The sequence below is a fragment of the Thunnus albacares genome, chromosome 9 (assembly GCF_914725855.1).
Source record: "Thunnus albacares chromosome 9, fThuAlb1.1, whole genome shotgun sequence".
NCBI lineage: Eukaryota > Metazoa > Chordata > Actinopteri > Scombriformes > Scombridae > Thunnus > Thunnus albacares.
The window spans coordinates 12565556-12579027 of NC_058114.1; the positions used below are offsets into that span (position 1 = coordinate 12565556).

General features: G+C 37.3%; 1 protein-coding gene across 6 annotated transcripts in view; it reads right to left on the bottom strand.

Moving 5' to 3' along the window:
- LOC122988760 (interferon-induced protein 44-like) overlaps nt 1-13472 on the bottom strand; it is a 33766-nt gene that overhangs the window by 3591 nt on the left and 16703 nt on the right. For 2 of the 6 annotated variants that reach the window (XM_044361353.1, XM_044361354.1), the window contains 3 exons: nt 7717-7869; nt 7462-7633; nt 260-808 (listed from right to left, as the gene is read on the bottom strand). The exons of 1 other annotated variant lie outside the window; for it this stretch is intronic. In XM_044361353.1, the coding sequence (XP_044217288.1) occupies nt 260-808; nt 7462-7633; nt 7717-7869 (874 nt within the window). Of the gene's footprint in view, nt 1-259; nt 809-2592; nt 2738-7461; nt 7634-7716; nt 7870-7984; nt 8117-12211; nt 12457-13108; nt 13210-13472 lie in introns of those variants that run through there. 3 more of the 6 variants (XM_044361352.1, XM_044361359.1, XM_044361357.1) reach the window with 3 other exon arrangements.

Sequence of the window (13472 nt, forward strand, 5' to 3'; positions counted from 1 at the left end):
GACATGAAATATAAAATTCAGTCCTCCTTCCCACTTCGATAACTACCGTGCTCTCCCTAACACATATTAGTTATTTGTTAGCTACTTTGTTTGGTTTAGTCTTAAAAAATGATTTGAACAATGAACAAGAGTGGACAATAATATGATGGAATTAAATACTGGTGGTGCTCAGATCATGATACATCATGAAATATATCATAGACCTTGTATGTATTTCCCACAGCAAGGCATCAAATACGGTTATTTAAAGTTAACTCACCCTCAACTTGAACTTGATAGACTTCACACTCAGTCAGCTGGAGGTCGTTGCCATGCATGTCTGCAGCATTGAAGTTGTAGTGATTTCCTGGATTGCTATGAACTACTGCTTGATTTCCATTGACAAGAACCAATGCTTCTCCGAAATATGGACCAGAGTTACCAATCATTTTTACTGCATATCTTGGATCGGTGACTGGATATTTTTTGAGCTTTTCTCCATTGAAGGTGAAGAGAAAGGCCTGGTCATCATACACAAACTGTCCAGACTGACAGAAAGGTTGTTTGGTGTAGCCTCCAAACACATAACCAGAGGTATTATAGCCCACAGACACTGTGGGACAGCGGTTGTCACCATGTTGGTGGAAGGCTGGCCCGGTGAAACCATGGACGCTGGCCTTGTACAACAGCTGTAGCTTCAAATTTCCCAGCTGTGAGCAGATTGTTTTCTGCTGGTTTCTGGTTAGCATGGAGTTCATAGTGGATGGTTGGTCTGCAGAAGTTTCTAAAGGATGCTGACTGAACCTCTGATGTTTTCTCACTTCAATGTCTAAATACAAAAAAAGACAAACAAAAAAAAAACACAAATGCATTAAATTGCAGGATATTTATCCTAACTTACTGTAGCTTGGTTAATCCGCCAGGATAAACTACATTTATGCATCATACGGGTTGTAACTAATCATCAAAGTTCAAATTCTTTGTAAAATCATTGAAATGAGAGTGCTCTCATTCTAATCAACTAACGCTGATTACAGAACATAAGAGATGAATACCATTTACATAAAACCACTGATAACATCATAAAACTCCATTCCACAATAAAAATGGTTAAAAAAGAGGTGCAAATTAAATACAGTTAAAATTAGAGTTTTACATGTTCTTTTCATGCATATTTCTGGGCTGGAACTGAGTGGATCAAAAGAAACATGAAATGTTTTATATTCCTGTAATGTTATGATTGATAAAATGTGATAACACAATGAAAGCATCAATTAGTTCACTAGCTGCTGTCTTCAAATGTACTGTAGCCTATCTGGCCACTTTATTAGGAACACCTGTGCAGTCTAATGCAATCCAGTACAACAATGGTGAAAGGTGTTCCTAATATTTTGTCCACTCTTTACATACATGAGGGGGGCAAAAATATTACAAACACTGAAACTGAAAATGTATAAGCTTTGTATAAGTAGAATTTATGGCAGAGTTGATTGCATTAGATTGCACAAGTGTTCCCAGTGAAGTGACTGGTGAGTGTATAATTCAAAAGGTAACAGACAAATATGTTTCACTGTATCCAAGTTTAAAGCCCAGTGTAGAAATTGTTTTTTAACACATGGGAGGAATTAACATTCCTACTGTTAATTCGGTTTGTCCAATCTTGAAAAACACAATGTATGAAATAAAACTAATTAAATGTACTTTCTGATTTCTTATTTTCAACTCTTGAATTAGTTCTTGAAACATGGAAAAGTAAGTTTTCTTTTGATCATTTTTCATCTACAAACTTTTAGATACCTGGGCAGATTCAGCCTGAAACTATGATCAGATTTCTTCTCAAACAGACAAAGAAGTAGTCTGCCACAGCTTGGTACATGTTAAGGCGGAACACTTAAGTTTCGATTTCCTCTCACTGACAAGGAAATGATTGCCACACCTACAAATTGCTGCAGCAAGGATACAAAGATTGTCCATTTGTTTGTCCAATCTTGAAAAACACAATGTATAAAATAAAACTAATTAAGTGTTCATTCTGATTTCTTATTTTCAACACTCCATTTATTTCTTGAAACATGCAAAACTAAGTTTTCTTTTGATTTTTCATCTACACATTTTTAGATACCTTGGCAGATTCAGACTGAAACTATAATCAGATTTCTTACATTATATATTATTTATATTATATATTTTCTACTTCAGATTTATTCAGACGAAGAAGAAATGGTCTGCCACAGCTTGGTACATGTTAAAGCAGAACACTTAACTTTCCATTTCCTCTCAGACAAAGAAATGGTCTACCACACCTACAAATTGCTACAGCAAGGATACAAAGACCAAAAGTTTTTTCCTCACCTCGCAAGCAATTTAACATCATCGCACTGATGTCCAGTTTTTTAAAGAATCAATTTTAAAACTGTATTATTTTTAATCCAGGGAGTGTTTTTGTTTGGGTTTTTTGTTTGTTTGTTTTAAAGTATTAAGCATTACAACCAATTATCCATCACAGTTTAAATGTTGAATGTCACATCAGCGCCACATACCATCGATCATAAAAATAAAAGCGTTCAAAAAAGTTTGGCAAAATAAGCAACCCTCATATATTTTCAGTCTTACCTCCTTCTCCCTTCGACAGTTGAGTTGAGAGGAAGTGGCATCAAGGTGTTTGCTGCAGACACCTGTTCAGGTTAAACAGGATGCTGCCTGGCAGGCTGGTATATACCAGCTGACAGAAATGAAACTGAAAGTATTTGACTCTGATGTGAAATCAATTTAAAGATAAGTTCACAGTTTTTCCAAGTCTGTCTTGGAACAACAGTCAGGTGACCAAATGAACATAGAGAAATGTTTTTCTTGCTGTAATCATTCTTCCTGTTCATGATGGCCATTTGAAGATCCCTTCATAATGCACTTATGATGTAAGTGATGGGGGACAAAATCCGCAGTCCTCTTGTGCAAAAATGTATTTTAAAGTTTATCTGAAGCTAATCAATCAATCAATCAATAATCCAAATGAATCAAACCAAGTAGATATCTTTCAACATTACAGTCTTTTTACTACCAAAGTCCCTCTTCAATTGCAGCTCAACAGGGAAACACTGTCCAAGGAAACACAAAGAGGTGATTGATGCTAAAAAGACTGTAAATGTGGCAGATATCCACTTGATAAGACAAACTCAGACTGCTGAAGCCTCATATAAACTTCAGATAAACTTTTTAATGCATTTTTGTTTGTGATCATCACATACTTGGTAAACCAGTTGTAAATGTTTTTATCTTCTGTCAAATCAGTTCAAACAACACAACTTTTGTTAGTGTTATCTATCTTATCATCCATTGATTATTATTGTCTTTTGTATTTTTATTGTGAATTTTTTTCTGTTATTTTTATTTTATTCTATTTTATTTTTTTCTGTATTTTTCCAAGCAGGAATATGTTGGTTATCATATTGCTAATACTGTGTGCTGAAAACCAAATAAATAAACTGGTAAAAATAAATAAATAAAATGCATTTTTGCACAAAATGACTGTGTGGACACACTTTGGCCCATGTCATTTACATTGAAAGCAGATTTGAAGGGGATCTTTTAATGGCCAGTATTAACAGGAAGAATGACTACAGTGAGGAAAACCTCTTTCAGTGTTCACATGGGCACCTGACTGTTGTTTTAAGACAGACTTGAAAAATTGTAAACCTATCTAACTCCTTTTCATTTAAAAACAAATTTGACTTCCTTACAATATAACTCACACAAGTACTTTAGCACAAGTACTTGGCACACACTGGGCCTCATGCATTCTTATCTTAAATCTATATGAGGTGAGCTCACTTGCTTTCCATGGCACATGACACATACTTGGCACATGTTTGGATGAACCATCTGTCTATCACCGTCTTATCTTGCAAGGCAATCTAATGCAATCCAGTACAACAATGGTGAATGGTGTTCCTAATATTTTGTCCACTCTTTACATACATGAGGGGGGCAAAATATTACAAACACTGAAACTGAAAATGTATAAGCTTTGTATAAGTAGAATTTATGGCAGAGTTGATTGCATTAGATTGCATAGGTGTTCCTAATGAAGTGACTGGTGAGTGTGTAATTCAAAAGGTAACAGACAAATACGTTTCACTGTATCCAAGTTTAAAGCTCCCATGTAGAAATAGTTGTTTAACACATGGGAGGAATTAACATTCCTACTGTTAATTCAGTTTGTCCAGTCTTGAATAACACAATGTATACAATAAAACTAGTTAAATGTACTTTCTGATTTCTTATTTTCAACTCTTGAATTAGTTCTTGAAACATGGAAAAGTAAGTTTTCTTTTGATCATTTTTCATCTACAAACTTTTAGATACCTGGGCAGATTCAGCCCGAAACTATGATCAGATTTCTTCTCAAACAGACAAAGAAGTAGTCTGCCACAGCTCGGTACATGTTAAGGCAGAACACTTAACTTTCGATTTCCTCTCACTGACAAAGACATGATTGCCACACCTACAAATTGCTGCAGCAAAGATACAAAGACCAAATGTGTTTTTCCCCACATCACAAGCAATTTAACATTATCACACTAGAGTGCAGTTTCTTAAAGAATCAATTTTAAAACCTTAACAATCACATCCATGGCATCCACCCGATTAAATCACTCAGGTGATCAAGGCCCAGCTCCAGGTGTGGGCTATTAATCCAGACAGAGAGTTTTTTTTGTTTGTTTGTTTTTTTAATGTATTAAGCATTACAACCGATTATCAAGCACAGTTTAAATGTTGAATGTCACATCAGCACCACATACCTTCAATAATAAAAATCAAAGTGTTCAAAAAAGTTTGGGCAAAATAAGCAAACCATGTATATTTTCAGTCTTACCTGACGGTTGAGTTGAGAGAAGGTAGCGTCACTGTGTTTGCTGTAGACACTTGTTCATGTTTAAACAGAATGCTGCCTGGCAGGCTGATTCACAAGTTTTCAAGTCAGGTGATCAAATGAACATGGAAACATGTTTTTATTGCTGTAATCATTCTTCCTGTTCATAATGGCTATTAGAAGATCCCTTCATAATGCACTTACACTGTAAGTGATGGGGAGACCAAATCCACAGCTCTCCTTTTGTGCAAAATGTATTTAAAAGTTTATCTGAAGCTAATATTAAGCTTCAGTCCAAATGAGTCAAATCAAGTCAGTATCTTTCAATGTTACAGTCGTTTTAGAGTCCCTCTTTTTGTTACTATACTTCCACCGCAGCTCAACAGCTCAATACTATCTGAGGAAACATGAAGAATTTGAAAGAGGGAATTTGATGCTAAATAGACTGTAAATGTGGCAGATATCCACTTGATATGACTAATTCTGACATTTATCTGAAGCCTCATACAAGCTTCAGATAAACATTTTTGTATGTGACCACACATACTTGGTTAACTATTATGAAAAAGGTGACTTTGTAACTGCAACTTTTAAAGGGGTTCTTTTAACAGCCAGTATGAACACGAGGAATGATTACAGCAAGGAAAATCTCTTTCAGTGTTCATATGGACACCTGACTATGAACAAAAAATAAAAGTCACTGAGAGGCTAAGTGAGGGAGCATTGTGCTGCTGACTTGCTACACAAACAACAAAGCCATTTCCAAGCAACTACGTCCGATCGTTTATTTCCACCGTCCATATTTTCAGCATACAAGCAGAGTAAAGCAGACAAGGCAAGGCAAGGCCATGAGCATTACACACATAATTGCAGTAAGAGCGGTCAACAAAAAATACACTCTCCCTACTCACCCCCTCTCCATGCTACCATACAAGTGAATATATTCCCTCATTCACTCTAACACTACCTCCTGACTACACCCATGTGACATGCATGTAAAGCACATAGCTTATTAGAGTGATCTTTACCACCACCTCTGTCAGTCAGTAAAGTCAGTCTAACTGTAAAAACAAAACTGTCCTCTCAGACCTGGGAGTCAGACTTCTGCTTCCTGTAGAAGAAAGACCTTGGTTGTGGGCCTTTTCAAACAACTATTCTTGGTCTTAATCCACAACCTTTGTACAAATCTTCTCCTATCTGGGAAGGTTTGGATGACTTTTCCCATAATCCATGAGTTTCAAGGCGCTGTCTCATCCACAATGAGCACAATGTCCCCCACAACAAAGTTGCACCTATTGCCAGGCCACTTCTGACATTCCTGCAAGTTTCCTGTGGCAAGTATTCCTTGGTCCACCGCTTCCAGAACAAATTAGACATGTACCGGACTTGCTTCCAGCAGCGATGAGCATAGACGTCATCTCTTTGGAATTCTCCTGGTGGTGGAGATGGGGAGGTCTTTAATACCAAAAGATGGTTAGGCATTAATGCTTCCAGGTCATTAGGGTCAGTAGAAGCCTTGGTGATCAGACGACTGTTAATGATGGTTTCTACTTCACAGAAGACAGTGCGAAGTCCCTCCACATTGAGATTCTGTACCTTGAGGATGGAAATGAGACCTTCGTACAGACCTAATCAGTCTTTCCTGAGCTCCCCCATGGTGTGAACCAGTTGGAGGGTTAAAAACCTACTTGATCTCCTTCTGAAGGAGAATGTAATTTATCTGGGCATGATTCCAACTTTCGATCAGCTCACGCTCTCCTCCAACAAAGTTTGATCCATTGTCAGACTGTATTTTCAGGACCTGGACATGTCTTGCTATGAATCATCATAGTGCATTGACAAAGGAATCTATATCCAACTAGCTCATCTCAGCTCATCTACTGTGAGCAAACCTCTACATGCCATGTCTTTGACCACCTCCTTTTCGTAATCTGAGGAAATCGTCTTTTGTTCACTTAAGTCAGACTGAGTGAAAGCCATGTCCAAACTCTTCCTCTTCTGACTAAGGATAGGAGCAAGTTCTTTAGCCAAATAATCCAAGCCACAGACCCTCTCAAACAAATCCAAGAGGAGAAATGATAGATTAGATGAGTGGTTGCATCCACATCCTCTGAACTCTATACAGCATTCACTGCAACACTGACTTTGACTTCTGGATTGTCTGGTAGAAGTTTGCCCCCAACAAACTGGACTCATAGGCCAGTCCTGTTCAGGATGCAAAAGATATGTGGGTGCTGATAGCCAGGTCTCACTCCTCAGGAAAACATCTACCTTTAATCCGCTGGAGACCACATCTGCAGGATTGCTTGAAGTGTTTACATACCTCCATTGAGATGGCTGTGATACTTTGAATATTTCTGTAGTGTGTTGTTCCTTGTGTTTTTAGCCTATCTTTACATTGTGGCACATCTACGTCATCAAAGTCGTGCTGCTGTAAGGCATGAAATCACCTGGATTAGTGTTAATACTTAGGAAAATGAATCTGGTGACTGGCCTACAGAATGTCACAAAGTATGTATGTCTTTTTAGAATAGATATTTAAAGATATTAGATAAAGACCAGAAATTCAGTAGTTACCCCTTGTGTGTATGTCAGGACTCAATTTTACTGACCCATTAAGTTGACCTTTCTGCAGATAGCGTCCAGCTTTTCCTGCAGCTTTGTGGGTATGATGGAAATCTTGCAGGCATCCATGATGTAAGCCACACAGTGGATCTTGTCCTTGAGGCCTGGAGACCTTCGATAGCCGCTGGCCTCCCATTGCAGAGGAGCAGAGGGGTTGAACTGAGTGATACAGTTGGAGGTTACTACAACCGAATCAATGGTTCAAACATTCACTATCCTACTGAATATATAAAAAGCTGTACCTGATAAGGGTCAGGCAGATGACTTTTGAGGATATTGCTGATATCATCTATATCAAGCCCCGCCCTTGTGCCTTCCTCCAATCCCATGGTGTCACACAAGATGATTGGCAGAGGTTTTCCTTCTCTTCCCGCTTTCAAAGTGTAGGTACGAAACTGTACAGGGTGATGTGTAACAGACCATAGAATGGGGACTGGGTGGGATTTTCATTTTGAAATCAATTATCACAGATGGAAATAATTATGTCATTAATAAATGTAAAGAACTAACCTGTGTGGTGAGGCTGGTGGTAGAGGAGCCAGCGATGGCCTGACTGGTCACGTGGCCTCTGAATACAGAGTTGACAGAATTGAAGAAACTGGACTTTCCAGCTCCAACTGCTCCTATGAGCAAGACCCGACACTGGGGAACAAAGATGACCATTGGTTTGTAGGCCTTAATAATGTCCATCAGCTCATTCCTCTTCCTGTTGAAACATTACAAGATAAAGAACTTTTTCCTTTGGTGAAAAGGTCATTGGTTGATTTTGGGCTGGTTGTGACAGAGAGTTCTTGGGCATAGCTAGTTGACTTCCACGATGGTAGCAGTCATGGTTTCCAAATTTATGACAGTTTGTGAAGAATTGCACATTAAAAACAGTAAAGCACAGTAAACATGGCAAACAGCATATTGCACAGACACCGAGTCCATCATAATCTAAAATAGCTGGTATAATATGTCCACTCAAGCATAGCAGCATTGCAGATCATGGCATGTGGAACACATTCATTATAACATCAGAACCATTGATTCACTATTTTTTCAATCATCGATTTATATCATACTGTATATGATATAGTACATTGCACTACAGTAAAGCATATTAATAGCATTATATGCAGTTCACTAGCTGCTATTTTCAAATGTACTGTAGCCTATCTGGCCACTTTATTAGGAACACCTGTGCAGTCTAATGCAATCCAGTACAACAATGGTGAAAGGTGTTCCTGATATTTTGTCCACTCTTTACATACATGAGGGGGGCAAAATATTACAAACACTGAAACTGAAAATGTATAAGCTTTGTATAAGTAGAATTTATGGCAGAATTGATTGCATTAGATTGCATAGGTGTTCCCAATGAAGTGACTGGTGAGTGTGTAATTCAAAAGGTAACAGACAAATATGTTTCACTGTATCCAAGTTTAAAGCCCAGTGTAGAAATAGTTGTTTAATACATGGGAGGAATTAACAAATAAAACTTTGCTTCCCACATATTCTGTCAAACACTTACAGCAAGGAACTTATGCCCAGGTGTTTAGCACAACTATTTGGCACACAGTGGGCCTCATGCACTAACCTAAATCTATATGAGTTTCGTTTAAAATTATCTGTTCTGTTGTGTTTGAGGCCATTTTTCAAATATCTTTACTAAAGAGTAAAATGAGCAGTGTCACATTGTAGAGTTTAAAGTCCTGCGGTCCGAAATCAGCAGTCGATCACATAAAAAATGTAGCAATGTCAGTACTGGTATTAGGGAAACAATTAGAAAATAGTTATGAAGCTACCAACAATGTGTCAACAGAGCCTGTATCTAAAGTAAAGGTGGGCGACGTGACAGTTACAAAGATGAACAAGAGAATATTATATAATAGATGTATTTTCAGGTGTTATTAAGGAGGATGTTGGAGAACTTGCATAAAGGTACTGAAGCAGCTTTCACAGTGAGAGTTTTCCTACCAATGATTGAACCATTAAAGTTACCAAGTCAAAATATATAAATATACAAAGATCATACAATCTAAAAAAAAGTTGTCGAACCTCACAGTAAATTGACAATAATGATGATGATAGTATGAATACAATAATAATCTTGCATTCATTTTATAAATTATTTATATTTTTAGTTGATTTCAGAAACATGTCAACTTTAAAGTAATTCAGATCAGGGCATTGCAATTATTTAGTTTATATATGTATTTAGTTTTATTATTTGTTTGTTTATTTATTTCAAATAAGGTATTTTCAGAAACATGTGAACTTTAAATTTCATTGTAATCCCTAAATCAAATAAGGTGTTTTCCCCCTGTGGAGAAAGGCAGACTATCTCTACATGATGACTATGACAGTCTGGACCACTAGGAAATTTCATTCTACCTGAGAGAAAATTCTAATTACAGGAAAATTGATGAATGTTTCCTTAAACCACCTGTATGTGCCACTCAAGAACAATTCCTTTGAATGATTCTTGTATGAGGCCTGATACTCTTGATACAAAGAACAGATTATTCAATAAAATGTGATTTGCTGCTGATTTTATTCTGTGTTATAAAAACGTGTTGATTAGGGTTAAAAACATTACTAAAAGTTAATGCATTCTGTAAGAACTGCATTGCTGCATTTGCAATCTTAACACAGTTGCCAACAATTTTACAATAATCTTTTCATTAGTCAGATGATGCCTGTTTCGTGACTCTGGACACATCCCTGAACCAACCTGTCTAATGGCTCCATTGCCCACTGGTCAAAGAGACTGATGCTACTATAAAGCTTGCTGAATGTGCTTCCAATAAACTCCCTTGTAGCTTCTGGAAATATCTCTATGTGACATCACTGTCAGTTTGGCCACTTATGCAAAGAATACGGACTAAGAAAAATACACTAAGAAACATTCAAATGTAACATACACTTAAAGGACCGGTGTGTAGTATGATGATCCCTGTTGTATTTGGTTGTATTTGTCTCTAATCTGTGTGTCTCCCCTGCAGGTGACTAATTGACTCATTACAGTGACTCAGTGCACCTGGGCCCAGTGTACTGACGTTACTTAACCATCAGCTGTAGTCTCTCTCGCCCTCTCTGCCACTCTGCCGCTGAGGGAACCCTCTCTGCGCTCCCCTCCAGTTACCCAATTTGGTTTGGTTTAGTTTTGTTGCTTTTGTTATTTATTTTCCTTTCATGCAACACCTAAACACACACCCTCACCATTCATGCACCTCACACTGATCTCACTGATCTCCACATACTTTATATATTTAGTTGTACCTTTAATCTGATTTAATTTGATCTTATTTGGTTATATTGCTTAATAAAGCTTCTTTGCTTAAATGTTTGCCATGGTGTGGTCTCCCTTTTTGTTGTGACTTCCTGAGCCGGGTCATAACAGTAGGATTTACTGGCATCTGGTGGTGAGGTTGCAGATTGCGACCAAATGAATACACCTCCCATCACCCTCCCCTTCCAAGCGTGTAGGAGGACCTAAAACATGAAAGGCCCTCTCTAGAGCTGTTTGGTTTGGTTTGTCCGTTCTGGGCTACTATAGAAAAATGGCGGTGCAACATAGCAACCCGCTCCCTATGTAGATATAAAGGGCAATTTGTAAGATAACGAAAACACAAGATTCTTATTTTCAGGAGATTAAAAAAAAAAAATCAGACTACAGAGCAGCTTCTTTCCTCAGGCTGTGAGACTCCTCACTTCATCCTCTGCATTTTGTGAATAGTTGTGTTTTTATTTACAATAAAAAATTCAAGCACTTTAACCTGACTTGTCTGCCCTCTTTGTCACATGCACTAAGACAGTTTGCGACACCAGCAAGAGCTTTTATTGTCATTGACAAGACTCAAAGCACAAGCTGACTGTAAATAACATGCAACATAAACATTTAATTATCGCAAACATCTGAATAACTGGAAAGTTGTTTTTCTGGCAGCAAAAAGACAAAAACTGTAAAGAAAATTAATTATTACAACAAAACCTCATGAAAAAGAAAAGAGCTGGAATGACTTAAAAACCAAAATGTCATGAATGGTTTGGTAGCAGTGGACTATGTACAGACTAAATACTGTATTTTCTTAGTCTTGAAACTATCGGTACAGTGATGTTTCTTCCAAGACTTTACTCAGGATGTGAAACAACAAAAATATGAAATATTTTTTGTAATTCTTTAAATACATTATCCAACAATAGTCCTAAATCACATTTAGTTTACACATGACTTCACATATACAATTTGTGTATGTAAGGAAAATTGGAAAAGCAAACTGGAAAAAAAAACATGTCAAATTGAAAGGTATGTGGTGGTACAATTTATACATATAACTTGACAACATGTAATGTAACAGTAAAACTGTATGGAGGAGTACATGAGGAGAACAAAAACTGAAATGAAAAACGTATGCAGTTTTCTGTGCAGATGAGCACTAACAAACTTAACTGACTGGAGCCTCAATCACATGAAACAAAGAACAAAAAAATGAAGATGCACAACTTAATGCAATGCAGTAAAGAATACATTTGCATACTTTTATCATCATAAATGTCTGATGTGTTGGCTTGCCAAACTTAAGTTGTAATGAAATGTCCCACTAAAAGCCAAAAGCAAAATAGTTTACTGAAAGGGTTAAATGTAGCTTACTGTAAAGGGGGACGGGGGGGGGGGGGGGGGGGGGGGGGGGGGGGGGGACAGGGGTGTTGCGTGCATAGAGCCTATTCTGGGATTCACTGCTCACTCCATTAACACCATGGATGTATTATAAGAACGGCTCACAATGAACTAGCACTAGGCAGGATCACATGCATAGATCCGTGAAAAATTTGTTTGTAACATCATCAACGTAATTATCAGCATAGTGAAGCATGTGGATGATGGCGATGAGCAGCAGGATGTCGGTGTTTGTGTCCAACTGCAAGTCTTCAGTGTAGTTCTTCACGGGAACAACAGAGGACAAAGGCACACCAAGCCGAGCACCTGCTTCCTGCATCTGCATCAGAAAACACAAAAGATTTAAAATATTTCTTCTGAAGACCACAGAGAATTGTGCCAATTGTGAAAGTGTTGAAAAAGAGTATGAGTTTGGTTATGGCTACCCATTACAAGCCAAATAAAACACATGACAATAAATATTCGATATATTGGTTTGATAACCAGCCATCATGTACTAGTGCTCAAACACTGCAGTTACAACACTGCCTGTTGAAGAAAAACAGGAGAGAAAAAACCATTTGAGCAAATAAAAGTTAGAATAAGCTATTCACTAGATTGATGTAAATCAAATGTTTCGCCACTCATCCAAGACGCTTCACAGGAGTCACAGGAATGTAAACTTCCCAGGTTGTTCACCACCAGAGCTGTTACATGTGAGCCATTAAGGTCTAATTTAACATGCAACATCATTTTCTCATGTGACTTCCTGGTGTGAAGGACTCACAGAGAGTAAAATGAGGATTTGTTTTAAGAGTGTCTTCAATCCTACACAGTCAAGTAGATTTGAATCTATCTAAACCTGAAAATAACTTAAAATTTTGAGAGACTTTGTGGTTTTTCAGCTCATATCTTTCCAAGAAGCAAAAACTAAGGAAAAAAAAACATTACAACAAATCTCCTAATTTTTTTTTTCTGTATAAAATCCTTACCATTTCCTTAATGTAACCACTCTTATAGACATTTCTCACATCCTCCATCACCAAAGGGCAGGCTTCATCTATTTTAGTGAGCAGGACCAGCTGAGGAATCCCTGAAAACACCAAAGAAGAAGAAATGCTGTAGATTTTTAGGTGTCAGGCAGTCAAAATATTGAGGTATCACTTCTAAACTTCTAAAATACTTTTTTGTTGCAATTTCAAAGCCTCTTTTATATGTGAAGAACAATTCTAAACAATACTGATTTCTTGAACTAACTTTTCTTGAAACATTAATTTTTCAAGGGAAAACTGACTGTATAAAACACTCACTCATTGAATCATTCACTTTTCCCTGTATTTAGTAGTTTACTCTAAA